Here is a 13,771-nt window from a genome sequence, read left to right as displayed (position 1 = left end):
AGCCATGAAACCTTATTTAATGCCCTACCACTCATCGAGTTGCGAGCCCACAATTTTGATCATGATCCTGAAAGGATTAAGCCAAATGTAGTGATGGAATCTTCAACCAACGTAGCAAGCTCTTCAACCAATGTTGTGGGGTCATCATCGATGAATGCAACCCAACAAACTGACCCAATCACCACTATCATGAGGAGATTGCAGCCACCAAGAACCAAAAAATCTGCAATTCCTGATGATTATTTAGGGTATCTCCAAGAGTTTGATGTTGCTGAGGAAGTAATAGAGGAACCAATGACTTTCGAGCAAGCTATGAACTTTGAGCAAGCAATATTGTGGAAAGATGCAATGGTATATGAAATGAAGTCCATGGAAGCAAATAAGGTATGTAGTGTTGTTCAAGCACCAGAAAACGTTAAACTAATTAGGTGCAAATGGATTTTTAAAATGAAGAAAGACTCAACTGGTAAAATCGCTTGGCCACAAGGCCAAACTTGTGGCCAATGGCTACACTCAAATGGAAGGGGTTGACTACTCTGAAACTTTTTCCCTAGTGTCAACTAAAAACAATCTTCGAATCATGTTGGCATTGGTTGCACACTACAATCTCAAACTTCACCAAATGGACGTGAAGACGACTTTTCTCAATGGTGATTTGAATGAAGAAATTTTCATGGAACAACCACTTGGTTTCATAAAAGAAGGAGAAGAAAGAATGGTTTGTAGATTGAACAAATCAATCTATGGACTTAAACAGGCATCGAGGCAATGGTTCTTAAAGTTCAATGAAAAAGTGACAGCTCTCGGATTCAATGAGAACAAAATCGATGACTTTATATACTTGAAGGTATATGGCTCGAAATTCATAGTTTTGATTCTATATGTGGATGACATCCTTCTAGCTAGCAATTGTTTGAATTTGCTGGTTGAAACTAAGGCTTTACTGTCCAAGAATTTTGAAATGAAGGACAAAGGAAATGCCTCTTTTGTTTTGCTTAACACTTTGCAAAGAATTTGCTGGTTAAAACTAAGGCTCTACTGTCCAAGAAACGAACTGGAAAAACAAAGCATGACGAACAAGACCTATGCATTTTTACTTGGGAGCTTGATGTATATGCTCAAGTTTGCACAAGACCTGATATTGCTTATGCCATAAATGTTTTAGGCAGATATCAATCGAATTCGGGAGAATAACATTGGGTAGCTGCTACAAAGGCATTAAGGTATTTGTAAAGGACGATCGTATATGCTGGTTTACAAAAGGTTGCAAAACTTGGAGCTTGTGGGATATGCAGATTCTGACTTTGCTGGCAGCATTGACAATAGAAAATCAACGAGTGGAAATGTATTTCTTCTTACAGGAATTGCAGTGTCGTGGAAAAGTGTTAACCAAAAGGCACTCGCAACCTCGACGATGGAGGCTAAATTCATAGCCTTGTTTGAAGCCACGAAGAAAGGGATGTGGTTGAAAAATCTCATCACATTCATGAGATTGGTTGACACCATTTCTAGGCCATTAAACATAATCTGTGACAACAAAGCAAATGTGTTCTTTTCGAAGAACAACAAGAAATCAGAAGCAACTCGTTCAATGGATGTCAAGTATCTATCAGTGAAAGACCATGTGAAGAAATGAGAGATTTGTGCTGAGCACATAGACACAAAGTTGATGATAGCCGACCCATTAACAAAGCCACTAGTTGTTGGGGTGTTTAAAGATCATGTTGCAAACATGGGGCTGCACGAAAACATTGAATCTACAGAAATGTGGGAGTTAATAAGGCTTTCATGTACAAGTTAATTTTCATTTGTTCATTTCAAGTTTATGGCTGACAATGTGTTTTCATTTTGAAGAATGATTAACATCAGATAAATGCATAATCATTATTCCAAAGAATGTGTTATCCGAGTGTTTATCATGCAGGAAACTTGAACTGGAAAAGTCTAGTAATTGAAGACAGTGGCTCAGAAGTCAATCAATGAGGTAAACTGCACAAAATGTGGGAGAAATAAAGAAATGCCAGTTATTTATTGTCATTAGAAATGTGTATAAATGGATGAATACACTTGCATTATACGACATGAGTTTAAGGACTGTGATCTCAGGGTGAATACAGTACTAGTACATGTATTATTTTCTGAGGTTCAATCCCCAAATGATTGTTGGTAAATGTGAATGCGACATTAATTGCGTAAAACTCAACACGTGATCACATAAGGATGAGTTTATATTACGACATGGAACCTTAAAACCACAACTAGTTAGCATCCATGTGGGAGAATGTAAGAATCCTACATGGACTTAACAAGATGTGATAACGGAGAGGTTATGTGTTGATAATATAATTATTGTCCATGTGGGAGAATGTAAGAATCCTACGTGGACTTAACAAGTTGTGATAAGGGAGAGGTTATGTGTTGATAATATAATTCTTAAGAGTTTTAATATGTGGAAAAGTTAATGTCCTATTATTGGGAAACACATTCTAAATATTGGGAAATAACTTCTTTGTTCAACTGATATTCCATCACTCCACGTCTATTGGGATTTGGGGCAACAGGTTAATAACTACACTTCCATGATAGATGGAAGTTGGCTGCCATGCCTCTATAAATGCAGAAATTCCATGCTCACAAAAACACGTTCTGAGATTAGGGCTCTATCACCATAAGAACATAAAGGCTTTCAGTGAGTAGAAGAGTTTTCTGAAGCAATCATTAACAATGTCTTCCTCAGGTAAACATGGCGTTGATCTTTTCTCTCTATGTGACTAGTGTTATCAGTTAACTGTGTGAATTATCCAACAGGGTTATCATCTTTGACTGAAACTGTGTGAATTATCCAACAGGGTTATCATCTTTGATTGAAACTGCAGTATTGTTCAGGCCAGTAGATGACAGTGAACATAAATTAAAAGTAGAGGACAAGTGCGATTACTCGAGCAATTTTCAAGTACAATACTTACAATATGAGCAGTTAATGTAGATCCTAGAAGCCAGCGTGATACAAGTGATTAAACAGTTGAAGATGGATGAAGCTGCTGCCCAGTTAACAGATGATATCAGGCGGGCAGATGCACTACTTGCCTTGCAATCGAAGCTCAAGAAGAATCCGCCGCTTCAAGCTGTTGCTAAATCTTATGAAGCGCCCGTTTATGTGACTAAGGTAATCAAAATTATACTTTCTTTGTTTTACCAAAAACTTTTCATTGATATGGTTCTACCATTGATTTCTCCTCCTTCTTCCAGTCAAACTCGTTGATGGAAATTAGAAAGGCAGTTCGGGCATTAATAAGTGATCATAAAGATGGGCTAAGGGATTATGGATCTGTACAGAATTTGAAGTCATCTGAGAAGATTGATGCTTTAGAGGTGATTTTGATTAATCAGTAGTAATCTCTGTGGAACATCAAGTCTAATCAAAGTCTAGTTCAATAATTTTGCATGCAATACTGTTCGATAAAATTGTTATCCATCTTACAGGAGGCAAGAATAGCCATTGAGCAAGTTGTAATTCCAAAAGGGGAACCAGTGGAACTTTTCCGAGGCCATCCCACATTATGTCTCCTCAGATGGACCTTATTCGCAAGTACCAACTAGAAGCAGAAAGAATTAGTAAAGAACCGGATGTGTCTCCGTATCCCTCCATTTCATACTACAGTGAGTCAGTGGCAGAAGAGAATCATGCTAGGCTTGCTAGCGAAAGAATCGATGCCAATGATGTACTTGATGACTTTCTTGGTACCAACGGAAGCAAGAATGGTTCACTCCCCATTGTGGACAGATTACCACTACTTCCTGAATAGGATGTTGTCAGAGTATAGCTAGTCTTTTGTTGCTAAACCTCACGACGCTACCTGCGAGGGGCGAGGGTCTGCAAATCTGTAACATTAAATTGTGTTACCTTGTTCATAAGAGAGAAACGTGAAGATAAGTTTGATAACAATTGATCTGATATGTATGATTCCATTAAGCACTCTTAAACACAGAACAGCAGCTTAATTTCTTCTTATTAATCCCGAACCATAAAAAATCCCGATCCCAAACCAAAAAAATCCCGAACCGAAAATCCTAAAAAAATTTTGGTACCAATCCCAAACTGATCCCGAACCGTTCGGTACGGGAATCGGTCTCATATTTTTCTTTGTTCGGGAATCCCAAACCGATATATATTATTTAATTAACCATTCCTCTGTCCAATAACCTTTGGAAATCCAAACCGATATATACATATATATACATATATATATATACATATATATACATATATATATATGTATATATATATATTATTTAATCAACCATTCCTCTGCCCGATAACTTTGATCAACCATTCCTTTGCCCAACAACCTTTCTTCACTGCCTTTTCCTTTTTTTATTCTTTCTTTTTCTCATGACTCATTGCCTGCCATCGTCACTAACCTTTGTTCTTTATTTTATTTCTTGATAACTCGCATTCTCATCCCACAGACAGCCACACTCTCTCTCCCCCTCCACTGAGTCCCTCAAATGCAGAAGCAAGCTCAAGGCCTCCAAATGCTTTCTCAATCTTTAAAAGCAGCCACACCCGCAACTTGCTCTTCCCAAAACACCATACCCATTGCAGCATTCGTTTGAGGAACCCAATCGTTCTTCCAAGACATCAGATCCATCGCTCAAGCCTGCAAAGTAGAGTAGCCCTCTAATGGTGATTTTGTTTGGCAAGACATGGAAAAGCTCACAGATCGATAATGGTCGATACCTGATTCTGTTCGATGCACTTCGCAAAGCCCTCCGTCTTCCGAAGGCAGCAAAGATAAGCCTAGAAATGAGAGGGATGGAGATGGGGGTGGGAAGGTCGACGAATCTAAGATGAGGTGTGGTCGTGTGGGCTGGCAGGCAAGGTGGGAGGTCGATGAATCCCGAACCATACCGAAAGATTTCGGGAATACCTTCATTTCAGTTCGGTTTTGATTTTGAAAACTCTGTCTCGAAAAAAAATGGGTTTGGGATTTGGGATCCCATTTTCGATTTGGGATCTCATACCGAACCCGCCTTATTTTAGATTGTATAAAGTAATTGTTGCTGATGCTTTAAAATAGTCATTTTCAGTCCACTTGTGGGCGGTTTTGAAAAGGCAGCCGTCCAGTCCACTTATATTCAGCTCACCAACCATGTCATGTTCAACAACCCATTTATTTACAAATATCAAGCCAAAAATAATATAAAGGGTTTCTACTTTCTATCTTATTATTTGACCTCCAAACATATTTTTTAGAAACTCTGCCAATAAATATAAAGACGTTCTAGTATGCATTGGTCCATACATTCTTTTATCACACAAAATATTAATATTTTAAGCTAGATTAAGGCAAAGATGTGTTGAAACTCAGCATGCAGTAAGTTAAAGTGGAAGGTCCTATCTACAGGAGAAATCCATCACTTACTGCAGTGGTGCATACGTTCAAATTAGATAAAATCTAACGGATGTAATGGTAGCATATAATATAATTGAAGAGGTTCAGTTAGTGATAAGTGATAAGATATATAAATAAATAAAAACATAACTAATTAAATACTTTAATAATTTATTACCAATATATTTTGAAATGACTTAGTCTCGCAGTTTTGTCTCACAGTTTTGTTCACCACTCTCAAGTGATGGTAATATTTACCACTCTATTTATCATCATTGAATGAGTTTAAATTTTGAGATTTATATTTATCCACTATACAGATTCCGAAATTTAAACTCATCTAATGGTAATAAATAAGATAGTGAACATGAATATCACCATCACTTGAGAGTGATCAGCAAAAATATTTCTAATTAATTATGTAACATTGCGTCTATTTGTACAAAATTTATTGGTTCACCGATCTTCTACAAAACCCTAAACCCCACATATGTGAGTGATACACAGTTTAATTAAAAGGTTGTCATCAATATAATAAATAGATATATAAGAAAGAGGATGCTCTCTGGATCCACTTTGTGGGGATCTTAGGGATCCTCACATCCTAACCATTTATTGTAAATCTCAGTTTTCGTCAGATACTATTTGTGTTTAATTTTATATAAAAAAAAAAAGTCAAATAATTTATGACTGCACGATACATGATGAATGGCTAAGATATGGGATCCCTAGAATCCCCAAAAAGTGGATCCGGATGAAATCCAATTCCGATATACAAGGCTTTTTCAAGCGCTTTTACATTGTTTTTCATTTAGCTTGCTTATAATCTTTCACACATAATAACCATCCACAAATACGAGATTGAACAAATAGTTAACAATGCAATACCTTATTATATGAGAAGTGATTTTCATAGGCTTTTTTTTTTTTTTTTCCTCTTGCCGGGCACACTTTTATTTATTTTTATCCTTAAGACTGAATAAATCAAAATCAATTGACATAAGTAAATAGAGACATGCAAAAAGAGAAAGCATCATGTAAATTTGCAATTGACATCCTTTTCCTAATCCTTAAAAACCAACTTTCAAGTGTCAAACAGTCCCTATCATGATTAATGAAGCATATCCATAACTAGGTTCCTTGGATTAGCAATTTTGTCAAATACTTATATTATCGAATTAATGTTTAGGGTAAATTACAAAAAACTACCTGAACTATCAGTCGCATAACAATCTCATACCTCATGTTTTGAACATTGCAATGTCATACCTCATTGTATGAATTTGTTGCAATGTCAAACCTCTGTCAACATTTCGATTAATTTTTCTGTTAAATGCTGAAGTGGCATAAGAACAACCTACTTTTTTTTTCTAATTAGAATAAAAAATTAGTTGTTATTTATTTAACAATTAATATTTAATTATAAAAAAAATATTTGTGGGCCTCATCACTATCTCTCTCTTTCTCCTCAAACTCTCCCTTCTCTCCCAACACTCACTATCTTTTCTTCTCTGTGTTCACAGAGAAGCCGAGCCCCAGAGAACGGCCATCACTAGACCACTATCACAACAGTGTCACTCTCTCTTATTTTCTCCCTCAACGCTCAACTCCCCAATTTCTCTAACCTTTCATCTTCTCTGTACAACAACATAGATGGACTCCACCACCACCTCGCGGTTTTCCGATGAAAATCCGTCAATTCCTCGTCAGATTGGACAAGACTTGGACCATGGATCACTTCCCCTTCGTCCTAAGGTTTGGATTCGAGCATGGGAGACTCGAATCTGCCTCAATTTCACGAGAAACCAAAAACCCAGTTTCGGGCTGACAACCTCAAGCCGTTCTCAGGCCAGTATTTGGCCACAACTTGGCATAAAAGGGAATATCTCGCCTCCTTAAATGCCGATGAACGCATCATCCGACACGTTGAGGTTAAAATGGAGTTGAACCATATTATTCTGGCAAATCCATTATAAGGCTTAGCCTATTCCCACACCCCCTTAGTGTAAATACTATCGTTTGTTAAAAAAAAAAAGGTTAAGGAGGAGTTCTTTTTAAAATATTTTGTGGCCTATTTACAAAATTTTGTGCTTATGATCAAAATTGTTCATATTATAAGTTATTCTGTAAAGATCATCTCTGTAAAAAATAAAATAAAACTAGGATCGTTTAGTCAAGCAATTGAAGCAAATAGATAGATGGTTCGTAATGCTTTTATCAATTCTGTTCATTTGTTTTATACAGTTTGATGATTAAATGATCTCATATTTTATTGACTTTTTGCATAAATGATATTTACATAATGATTTATAATATGAACAATTTCGATTATAAGCATAAAGTTCTGTGAATCAGCCACTTAGTGAATTGAGGAAGAACTCTTTCTCAACTATCAAGGAGACAAGTTAATTCCTTATTTTGTAACATACGTTGTGCCAAAAAAAAGTCCATGAGAACATCACACCGTCTTACGTACGGAAGGTTGAAAACCAAGAAGCGTATATATCCCGGCATGCATGCTTGCAATATCCATATTAATGTAGGACTTTAATTTTCACAAAATAAAGGTATATCTTATTTTTATTATCATCACTGGAAGGTTGCATCTAATTATTAATTGGGCAAATTTATTACAAGTTCGAAAGATATAAATGTATATAGATTTGCACCAATTTAGTGAATCATAAAGACGATAAGAATCATTCACTCGACGCATTGCGTTGAACTCTCATACACAAATTGTAAAACCGACACATGCGGATTTCGCGCTCGTTCTTATGAAAGTCCAAAGCAGCTCGAATGTTAATTTTCATTTCGGGATATACTAATGATGTTGCGGATCAGGTCCTCCCGGACTCGGCCTTTTGGACTCGAAAGGTTTTCCGACTTGTGTTTCACTGCTAGCCTTCAGCACTTGTTTGGCACTCTCCATCATAGCTCGTTTGTTACTACTGTCTGAAAATGGCACTGGAGAACGAGCTTGATCAGAGCCTGAAAAAGAAAGCAAAATGAGCAGAAGGTAGAACCAGAATTTGAGGCTACCCATCATCACGTTGGGGTCTCAGTCTCACAGCTTGTAGGTGTTTTACTCCACGTTAGATTAGGGTATGGTGGCGTATATATAGAATCCTATGTTTCCAGTGTGCTAAAATGTGTGGACCAAAAAAAGAATGCGATCAATATGTCGACCAAACAAAATGTGCTTAAATGGATTACTTTACGTAATTAATAAAGCATGCTTGGGTTCTCTGTCTCATATGCCAGTTCATGAATATTCCATTCCTCTACAGGTAAGATTTTACTTCAAATAGAAAGTAATGATGGGATATATACGACTTGCGAAAAGGACTTTGAAATTTCACATTCATTCACACATTCATTTACGGTTCAAATTCCCTGTTCTTTTATTTTTGATGAAAACGAGCATTATATTTCATAATTGCAAAAAGGGGAATAGATGACAGGAGAACAAAAGAGTCGGTCTAATCACAATGAATGATCATCCTCTAGTAAATCCGCGATAAAGCCAAGAGGGGTATCTAACCGAACAGCACTAAGTGAATAGCGGAGTAGGCGACGGGCTACTCCATTGGCTTGACGATGGATGTGACTATAAGAAGCCTCAATGATCCTCATTAATTAGGAGCAAAGGTTTAGAATCCTCAATAATATGTCCAATAGGAAATGTATTAGTGACGATATCCTTCAGCGCCTAATGATCTAAAGCGAGTCGCTCTCCAAAATAACACTGTTCAACATTCCTCTTTGATTAGATGATATTTTATCAACAACACATAGTCTCCAACTACACATTAAGACAATTTGTACCACATTTGTTAATAACATTTCCGATCTATTCTTCAAGTGAAATTCACCTATATACGTGACACGATACTTCAGAAAAATTAAGCTATGAGCACCAATCCGACCGAACACCAATTGACACTAAACAAAGTGGCTGCAGAATCTTTAAACTATTCATTTTCGATGTGAATAGTACTCTCAACACCTATCTTTTATTTGTAAGAGTTTGGTCATCAATGCATCGTGGGACATTTAACCATTGAGATATGATTGTTACACACAAATTTTCTCCCTCATGCACATTTCTGAAGTTTTGAATTGAATAAAACAAAAGAAAATTAAGAGAAAAATGATGTATGAAAACCATTGCCGATAACCAGTGCTAAATAAAAAGTTTAATACCAGACCATTGCAGTGACATACCATTTTAGATCCATTGCATGATAGTGTTTTGTCAATGCAATGATCGTTTGAAACGCCATAAGACCCAGTTGATGGCCACCAACCAGGAATTGTTATTATAATTATTTTACCTTCAAATTCAGGACCTTTGTTAAAATCAATCTCTATAGTTATACAAAATCTTAAGTGAATCTTCAATCAACCTAACTGATTTTCAGCATATACTCAATTGCTTTTCAGCAAAACCTTTAGCCCTTCAACTACAATATCAAAGCCTTTAGCCCTTCAACTACAATATCTAAATTTTTTTACAGCCTTGCCCTCTGTGGTATGATTTGGTTAACATATAATTCCAACTATCATGATTTTCTCTCTGAGGCATATGCTTTGTTTTAGGTCCAATATGATATCAGTGATCTCAGTGGACTCTTCTAGCATTATATCGGTCATTATGGCTTGAATCTTGTTAGAGTTTTACTGTTTTTTTTTTTTACATTTCCAGTCAATTTACATTTCAAGATATGTAGCTCGGCTCATCGGCCCAGATTTTACTTTTGTGAACATTTCTAATCTTGGCTCCATTATGAAATAATTACATTCTGTTTCTTGCTTTAGTTTTAATTTCTCTTTCATTTACGTTTTAGGAAAATACAGACAAAGTTACACGGAATTTTAAGTCCCCGTTCACTCGAGACACATAAAAGAACTTAACTAAACTAGTGTCTAACTCGGTGTATAATCATTTGGTTAACAAATCAAATTTACGCATAATTTTCACGCCTATTAAACATAAACACTATCCGTTGGCATCCTCCAATAGTGGCTCACCTATTCTCTCTTTCTCTTGAGCCATCCTGTAGCATCGAGACCGAAAGCAGCACTCTGGATAAATACGTGTTGAACATAACACAAGCTCTGTCCAAATTTTGACACCCAACAACCTCCACCATTTCTATTATCATCGTTGCCACCACCCCTGCCACCACAACCACAACCGTCATTGACACCCTCACCGCCACTACCTCCACCTCTATCGTCGTTGCCACCACCTATGAAGACAACCATCAATCTTACACAATAACAGCCATCACAACCACCATCGTTATTACCACCACCACCATGCCACCATAACCGCCACTGCTGCCCTTATCGTCACCCTCACCCTCGTCGTTGTTATCGCCACCATCTACGATGACAACCAACAACCTTACATCACTGCAGCCATCATGACCACCATCATTGCCAAGGCCACCACCAACAATGCCACCACAATAGCCATCACTATTACCTCTGCACCTCAACCATCGCACCCTAATATTGGCACCACCACCATACCTCCACCATTGCCGCTACCGTCACCACCATTATCCTCACCACCGCTAGTGTCAACACCACCCTACCATGTCCCCTTACAAAAAATAAATTATTGAGAATGAATCTCACATTGATGACAGAAAAGGACCTTGCAAGGGCTTACAAGAGGTTGGACTACTTCCCATATTGCCAATTGGTTTTATGGTGGAACCTCAACTTTCTTCATGGTATCAGAGTGGTTGTCCACTCCACATCACCCCGTTTGTGTTGTTCACGTGTTAGGCTTGAAGGGGGGGTGGGGGGCCGCGGGGGGCGTGTTGAGAATGAATCTCACATTGATAAGAGGAGAGACCTTGCAAGGACTTATAAGGTGTTAAGCTCCTCCTTATATTGCCAATTGATTTTATGGTGGAACCCCAATTTCTTCACACATGCTTTAGGTTTAAATCATCATATCTATAGCGTCGTCCTTGTCAGCAATACTTTAAACTAGACGGAAACGACAACCCTAAACCCTTGTACAATATTAATTAAGATGGTGATTATCTAGCTGCCTTGCAACACTATGTAGCTAGCTAACTACTGGTGACTATACAAAAAAAATGAATCGACATGAAACAAAGAAACTTTTCAGACCCAAAAAGGGAGAATAACGTACATTAGCATGCAGGATCCAGATGTGATTCAGCAATTCCTGATTTTAATTGCATAATTTGTGAGGGAACTTTTTGTCACCTTGCTAAAATTCCATGAATTTATGATTCAGCACGCAAGTGTTAAATTTGCTCCAGTTTCAGATCGATGCTGATATTGGAGGAACAGAAGCAGCCAAAAAATAAGAGTACGTAGGAGCCAACAGTCAAAGACACTGGAGAGAAGCTGCTGCACCTAAAAAGGGATGACTTATATACGACAATTCTTTGTGCATGACATTCATTTTGTACTAAAGGATTCTCATCGATAAGATATTGTTTGTGGATGATATATTGATAACATATAACGTTTTGTTAGCAAAACAATGTTACGGACATATTATTGATAGCATCCTTTATCGGAAAGTCAAGTAAAGTCTCTAAATAGTAATCTTGATCAAGTTAGAGGGTTGGGAATCAAGGGGCCAACCGTTGTCACTAGTAAAAGAAATCCTTGCACGACGAAACACACATCGTCGTACATAGCTAGCTACTTTGCATCACGAAATTTTGAACTTTGTCGCGCAAAATCTTGCGCAACAAAATTTTAAGCGACGAAACAAACATCATTGCTCAAAGTCTTTACAAAAATTTAAAAAAAAAAAAAAAAAAAATTTAAAACCTTTGCTCGAGGAAATCCAAATATTTCGTCACCTAAACCAATTTATTTTCTTTTTTTATTTAATTTTATATTATAAATTTTAAAATATAGTTATTTTCATAAGTTTTTTAAAACTTTGCACGACGAATATCAATGTTTTGTCACCTAAACCCTATTTATTTGTTTTTTTATTTTATTTTATATTTTATATTGTTAAACTAAATTATTTTCTTTACTCGACGAATCAACATTTGGTCGCCTAAACACTATTTAATTTTTTTAAGACTTTACGCGACCAATATTTCATCATGCAAACTCGTTTCATTCATCACGCAAAGTGATACAGTTTTTAAAACCAACATAACTCATCGACAATTTTCTTGTAGTATCCCACATCGCCCGTGAGGGCTTGGTCTTTGGGCCTTATATGTCCATGCCTGCATGTACCTTTCAGAGAGGCCTTTTGGAGCTGCGGCTTGCAAAGACAAAACCGTGCGGTAGCCCTGCTGTCTGCGACCTAGTCCAGGGCGGGGAATGCCAAAGCGGACAATATCTTTGCGTAGGAAGGCGGGATGTGACAATTTGGTATCAGAGCCAGACTCACGGTTGTGGTGTGCCGACGAGGACGTCGGGCTCCCTAAGGGGGGTGGATTGTAGTATCCCACATCGCCTGTGAGGGCTTGGTCTTTGGGCCTTATATGTCCATGCCTACATGTACCTTTCAGAGAGGCCTTTTGGAGCTGCGGCTTGCAAAGACAAAACCGTGCGGTAGCCCTGCTGTCTGCGACCTAGTCCAGGGCGGGGAATGCCAAAGCGGACAATATCTCTGCGAGGGAAGGCGGGATGTGACATTTCTCAATGTCTTTCTGTATTCTCTTACCTCTCATCTCCTTCCCTCTCCTCAAATCCGACCCTCTCTCTCACATTTACTCCTCTCACTTAATCTCTCTTCTCTCTCTCTTCTCTATCTCTCACTCTCACTCACTCTCTCATCTCTCTCTCACTATCTCCTATAACTCTCTCACACTCACTCTTCTCTCTCATTCTCACTCACTCTCAATCTTGCCAAAAGGTATTTTCTCCCCAAATTTTAATTTTTTTTCATTAATATGTGTTTTTGGAGTTAATTAATTGGGTTTAGTGTGGGGTGGAGTTTGGGGTATGTCAATTTTAGGGGAGATTATGCCCCTTTTTTAGTATTATTTTATGTTTTTTTTGGTTATTTGACCATGTTTGTTTTGTTCGTAGGGAATCGTTGAGACTTTGACGGTGAAAGTTGAGGAATAGGACACCATCAGACCATATCCCACGGCGAAAGTTGAGGAATAGGACGCCATCAGACCATATCCCACGGCGAAAGTTGAGGAATAGGACGCCATCAGATCATATCCCCCGCCACTACCACCACATTAGACTTGTATTAGGATTTTATTATTGTACTTTGTTAATTTATGTGTACATTTTTAATATAATATATATTATGGATAATTTGATCCCTATTTTTCATACGTAATTTTATTTTGAATATGTCAATTTAAATTAAAGTAATTAAAAAAATAAAG

General features: G+C 37.4%; 1 protein-coding gene across 1 annotated transcript; it reads left to right on the top strand.

The window, feature by feature from the left end:
* The first annotated feature begins 1,246 nt into the window (after positions 1-1,246).
* LOC148697776 (secreted RxLR effector protein 161-like) lies at positions 1,247-1,636 on the top strand. Its single transcript, XM_088690208.1, has one exon. It carries the CDS (start codon positions 1,247-1,249, stop codon positions 1,634-1,636), a length of 390 nt encoding a protein of 129 aa, XP_088546334.1.
* Positions 1,637-13,771: the final 12,135 nt, after the last annotated feature.

This window comes from Pyrus communis, chromosome 3 (assembly GCF_041283825.1).
Source record: "Pyrus communis isolate YQ-2024b chromosome 3, ASM4128382v1, whole genome shotgun sequence".
NCBI lineage: Eukaryota > Viridiplantae > Streptophyta > Magnoliopsida > Rosales > Rosaceae > Pyrus > Pyrus communis.
This window is presented reverse-complemented; position numbering and strand designations above follow the sequence as displayed.

Coding starts and splice junctions, on each gene's coding strand:
- LOC148697776 (XM_088690208.1), top strand. CDS start 1,247: ATGCTGGTTTACAAAAGGTTGCAAAACTTGGAGCTTGTGGGATATGCA.